The sequence below is a fragment of the Dendronephthya gigantea genome, unplaced genomic scaffold (genome assembly GCF_004324835.1).
Source record: "Dendronephthya gigantea isolate DGI-Jeju-01 unplaced genomic scaffold, DenGig_1.0 000187F, whole genome shotgun sequence".
In the NCBI taxonomy this organism is placed as follows: Eukaryota; Metazoa; Cnidaria; class Anthozoa; order Malacalcyonacea; family Nephtheidae; genus Dendronephthya; species Dendronephthya gigantea.
Genome location: NW_021163197.1, coordinates 298,868 through 304,597, shown reverse-complemented (window position 1 = coordinate 304,597; position 5,730 = coordinate 298,868). Strand labels below are relative to the sequence as shown.

At 39.6% G+C, this 5,730-nt stretch overlaps 1 protein-coding gene across 1 annotated transcript; it reads right to left on the bottom strand.

The window, feature by feature from the left end:
- Window positions 1–1,191: 1,191 nt before the first annotated feature.
- LOC114538534 (6-deoxyerythronolide-B synthase EryA2, modules 3 and 4-like) lies at window positions 1,192–4,527 on the bottom strand. The gene has a single exon (XM_028559703.1). It carries the CDS (start codon window positions 4,525–4,527, stop codon window positions 1,192–1,194), a length of 3,336 nt encoding a protein of 1,111 aa, XP_028415504.1.
- Window positions 4,528–5,730: the final 1,203 nt, after the last annotated feature.

Genomic DNA, 5,730 nt, shown 5'->3' with positions numbered 1-5,730 from the left:
TACCATTTTATAAGCGAAATAGACATTGCATGAAAACATAACTATAGATGGGCAATTGATGAAACTATGCACACCATTTACAAAGCCTTAATTAAACCATATTTTGATTATTGTTCCCCTCTTTGGGACAACTGTGGGCTGTTACTAAAAAAAAGTGGGAAAGTGGATGCAAAAATCTCAAAACTAAATATAAGTCTAGCAAAGCAGTTCTCGTACATAATATTCTAAAAACGGTACTGCCCCATGCCTTCGCAAATCCTTTTCTGAGCGAAGTGTAAATGAAAATGGTTATAAACTGAGAAATTACAATACTGATTTCTTAATTCTGAGACCTAAGAAAGAGTTTCTCCAAATAAATTTTAAATATATAGGAGCTGTATTATGGAACTGTCTTTAGCATGAAGCTAAGTCTGCTCAATCAATTCGCTATTTCAAGAGGCTCATAAACTCAGTGAAGCAGGCCGATCTATATTTATTGTGTCAACACTTATTTGTATATATTATAGCTCATAATTCTATTTGTATATGTCATAGCTCATAGTGTAATTAAGTAGACGCCCCCCGTGGAAATCAGTGGTAACTGACGGGACTAGTGTCTGTAAATAACATTTAATAATAATAAAATTGATTTCATTTCAGTCAATCTTTCGCTGAATGATTTCACTAAATGATTTTCACTAAATTATATTACATTAAAACATCCGGCTTCGCATCGCGATTTAAATATTATAAAATGCTCCCTCTCGTGTTTTAAATAGTTACCTATACATCACTATCACGCTTTGAGGTTATGATCACTATCACGCAAGATTAATATCACTGCATGCATACTGCATAAGTGTCTATACCATGGTTGCGATGTTTGAATAGATCAAAAGTTTAAGGTATTTTAAAAAACTGTCCAATCACATTTTGTTATGGAAAACTTTTGATGGATTTATTAGCATTTAAATATACCGGACATCATGTCAAATTGGGAATTGCAAATCAGTTTTCTTTTGTTGAATTAAGTTGCACAAAATTCCTTATTTGACGTAATGAAATTCCTTATTTGACGTCATTCCTTATTTGACACTAATAAATCCTAAATTTTTCAATAATAAAATGCATTGCAAAGTTTTTTTTTGAAACACTGTACATTAAACTTTGGTATAGGCATATTTATACAATTTAGCTAGTCTTATATCACTATCATTTGCGTACGCCGTTCAAAATATTTGCTAGAAATGTATTCGGTTTACCTTTCGATCTATATCCATCATCAATACCAATCTGAATGGAACCCTGAGAGACAGTTAATTCTCGCTCGTCGCTTTCCACTGCAGAGATCTGAAATGATTTATTTCCACCAAGGGATTTTTCAGGTAGAAGACGTGTTCTTATCTTGTGCGAGTCATTCTCGGATATGGACAGTAGACTATCGAAACTGATGTTTCGAACATCAGGCGCTGCCCGTGGAGACAAGTGCAAGGACATAGCAAATACAATCTCTATATAAACAGCGGCAGGTATCAAGGGGTTTGAAGATTGAGAAAATTTATGATCCTGGAGATACGAAACATCGTGCAAATTGATTTCAGATTCCCAAGCCAGCAAACCACTGAACGTTTCCGTCGGGACTACTTTACCAAGAAGGGGATGGAATTTGGTGGTTTTCTTATTTTCTTCATTAGTCTTGTGCTCATCGTAAAATGTAACACATTCTGGTGGATGCGATTCGCGGTACCAATACTTTGTTTCTTGCCAAGGATATGTTGGACGGGGGAAAAATGTTTTCGATCCCGAGCCTTGCACTTTGTTCCAAGATAAGGGAACACCATTTGCGAAGAGGCGAGCCACGCAGTTTTGAAGAAATGATAAGTGCTGGCTTTTCACTGATTGTTTTGGTAGAGTTTGAACCACAACGACGTCGTTTGAACGTAGAGAATCTGACGGATGATTGTGAGACCAAGTCTGACGAACATGGTATGAAAGCTGAGGTACTGCGTTTATTTCAATAAAGAACCGGTGACCATCCGAAAACATCTTTTTTAATACGGGCTCCAGTAAAACCGCTTGTCGGATGTTACGCCACCAATGGTCAAGTGATAAGAGATTACCGGGCAACTTAGTGCCGGTAACAGTTGAATAAAATGGCACATTGCTTGAAGTTTCACAAACTTTGAAATCCTTTGTGAGATTAAGGAATGCTTGCTTTATTTCATCCATTTCTCTACTATGGTATGCTCGAGTCGTAGTAAGTTTCTTCCAAAAAAGATTGCTTCTTTCACTGGACACATGGTTTTCCACCAGCTCCATTGACCTTTTGCTACCAGATAACACAACATTACCTGGGCTATTCACGGCGGCAACGTCGACCTCATTTGTCAGTTGAAGATCTTGCAGCATATGTCGAGCTTCCTTTTCTGTCATCCCAATGGCAGCCATACATCCTGTTGGTGAACATTTCTCGTGAAGTTGAGAGCGAAACAAAACCAACTGCAAAGCTTTATTCAAATTTAATGCTCCAGATGCCCAGGCTGCAGATATTTCTCCAAGACTATGACCAATAACCGCGGACGGTAAAACACCCCATGATTTTAGTAGCTCGGTTAAAGCAAAATGTATGGCAAACAGAGCCGTCTGTCCGATTGGATTTTCATGAATTCGCGACGTTTCTGCGGGTTTCTTGAGCTCAGAAATCAAGGACCAGGGGGCTTGGTATTGTTTAAGGAGTGCGTCAATTTTTTCAATGCTTTCCTTGAACTTTGACTCATGAACTAGCATTTCTCTTGCCATACCATACCACTGTGCACCTTGACCACCATAGAGGAATACGACTTCACGACGCGGCTTAGTGACGGCCCCTGTAGCCACCAATCTTTCCCATCCGTTTTCCTGATCAGAGAACATATCTAATGCCTTAGCTGCATCTTGAAATGAATAAAAGCTAACCGCCAAGCGATAAAGTTGCATTGTGTACCTTTCGTTGAGGGAATAACAAATATTATCTTTAAGAAGTTCGTCGTCATCAGGCTTTATCTTTAGCGATAAGGACACCTTTTTAGCCATTGCTCTCAATGCTTCTTTCGACGCTGCCGACAATGTTAGAACTCTGTTGGATGAATTTCTGCTTGGGATTATAGTTGTTGGCTTTGTAGTTACTTCCCTAATGATTGCATGGGCATTTGCGCCGCCGAATCCATACGAAGATACCGCGGCGGTTCTCGGCTTATCATCCTCGGTTTTCCAAGTTTCATTGGAAACTTGAACCACCATTTTTCTTTCAGGCATCATGAGCTGTGGTTTAACTTGTTGAACATTAATAGTAGGAACAAATTGGGCATGTTTTATCATCAGACATGTCTTGATTAGTCCAGCTAAACCTGCTGTTGACTCCGTATGGTTTACGTTTGATTTCACTGATCCTACACGAAGTAATCTTTTGCCACTATTGCCATAGACTGCTGATAGTGATCCCATTTCGACGACATCTCCAACGGCTGTACCGGTGCCATGTGCTTCCACGTATGTTATATCGTCCTTGGTCAGACCTGACTCTTGAAGAACTCTCTTAAAAAGAGCGGCTTGTGTTACCTGACTAGGTGCTGTCATTGGAATCGCTGTTTGGCCATCATTATTTGTTCCGCAAGCCAAGACCTCTGCATAGATATTATCTCTATCATCTAAGGCTGTTTGGGTAGGTTTTATTAAGATTGCAGCTACACCTTCTCCTCGCCCATAGCCGTCACCTTTGATATCAAAACATTTGCAACGACCATCTTCGGCTAACAGCCCAGTTCTGCAGCATGCCGTGTGAAATTGGTTTCCAATGAGAATTATATTAGGGGCACAAACTATAGCTGCGTCACACTCGCCAGTTTGTAAGTGTTGAAATGCAATGTCCAAAGCAACCAAAGACGAGGAACAAGCAGTATCCAAAGCGATGCTAGGGCCAGTTAGGTTTAGCGAAAAAGAAATGCGATTGGCTATAACTGACATAGAGCAGCCAGTTGACGAGAACTGATCAATCTTTCTAATATTCGAATGATCAAAAACCAGTGCACTATATTCCGTGCACATAGATCCAACATAAACGCCAGTTCGACATTGTTGTAAGTCCTCAAGGGGTATGCCAGCGTCTTCAATCGCTTCAAAGACAACTTGAAGAAGTATTCGCTGTTGGGGATCCATTGAACGGCTTTCGCTTGGAGATATTCCAAAAAATTGAGCATCAAATCCTGTAATATTTTCAAGAAATGCGCCGGTAAGGACGTAATGCTTCCCTGGTGTGTGCTTCCCTGGGTTAAACGAATCTGTGAACTCCCTTGCGTCTGGCCTGTTCATTGGATAAGAGCCAATACTACATCGCCCTTCCACCAACATATCCCAAAATGCATCTTTCGAGTTTGCACTACCTGGAAAACGACAACTCATTCCGACAATGGCAATTGGATTGCACTGTTTGGTTTTTGCGTCTAATTCAGATAAACTTCGGCTTGTATTTCTACTAGATTTGTATCTTTTCGTAATGTTGAACCACTTCATGATTGACAAGTCAAGGTTACTTTCACGAAGATTAAAGAGCTTTCCAAGTAGAGACAGGTACACAGGTAGTATCACCAAACCATGAAGTAAACCAAGAAAAACGATACCAACAAACATTTTGAAAAACGTCTGAAATACCATGGAGGAGGTAAATCCCGTTGGCATCATTCCAAGGAATGTGCTAAGCCCACCTAAAAACACACTGCCGCCTACCTTGCTTAGAGCATCGATAACACGGAGTTCGGGAGTTGTTGCCCTGGAAGAAACAAAGTGGAAAGCGACATGTGCGTTGTAATCTACAGAAAATCCCAAAGCCATAACAAGGTTGATCATAGAGATTGAGTTCAAAGAGACATTCCAGATGTACATCAGACCAAATAGTTCAAATATAAGAGCACCGAATCCCCATATAAGACAAAATATTACCACAAAGTGATTAATAAACAACCACGATATCAAAATAATTGAAATTCCAGCAACAACCAAGTTTCTGATGGTTTCATTAAGTACATGAGCATACTGTTCAAAGTATATAAAAGGCAAGGCAATAGCAAATGCACGAGCATCCGTGGAACGGAGATCCTTTCGAATGCTCGCCATCATATTTCTTTGAAAATTTGAGTCAGGATCACTTTTACAATATACTAGTATCCGTGAAGCCGTCAAATGAGTTTCATCTTTCGAAAATTTTAGATCCTGGGCAAACCTTTGATACTCCGGGAGTGAAATAAACTCCTTCAAGTAGTGATGGAATATTCTCGTATCATCGATTTTGATGTTTCTATTCCGTGCCCACGACGTATATTGGGATAGCCACGATATCTTTCTTGGAGAAAAATATTCGTTACTTTCAACTAGAGTTTCAACTTGGGAGTATATTTTCTGAATTTCAATACTGGAGTGATCAGTTATTTCTGGGAAAATTATGCTAACTTCGATATTAAGGTTAAAGTTTTCTTCATAAACATTTAGGAATTTTCGGAAATGTGAGTCTTTCGTTGTTAACCACTTCCTGTTAAAACTTTCATCGAGGCCAAGAGCGCCATAAATTCCAAAAGCTAGGAGAAGTAGTGAACCTGAGAACACAAAGGCTTTTCCAACAGGGGAAGTAATTAGTTTTCCCCATGCTTTCATAACGTTGTCAAAGCCACTTCTCCGAATTCCAAAGCAACAATCAGTTGGAGGAGGACTCATTAGGCAAGG

What these genes read in the sequence shown, in the direction of transcription:
- LOC114538534 (XM_028559703.1), bottom strand. Translation starts at nt 4,527, where the DNA reads ATGAAGTGGTTCAACATTACGAAAAGATACAAATCTAGTAGAAATACA.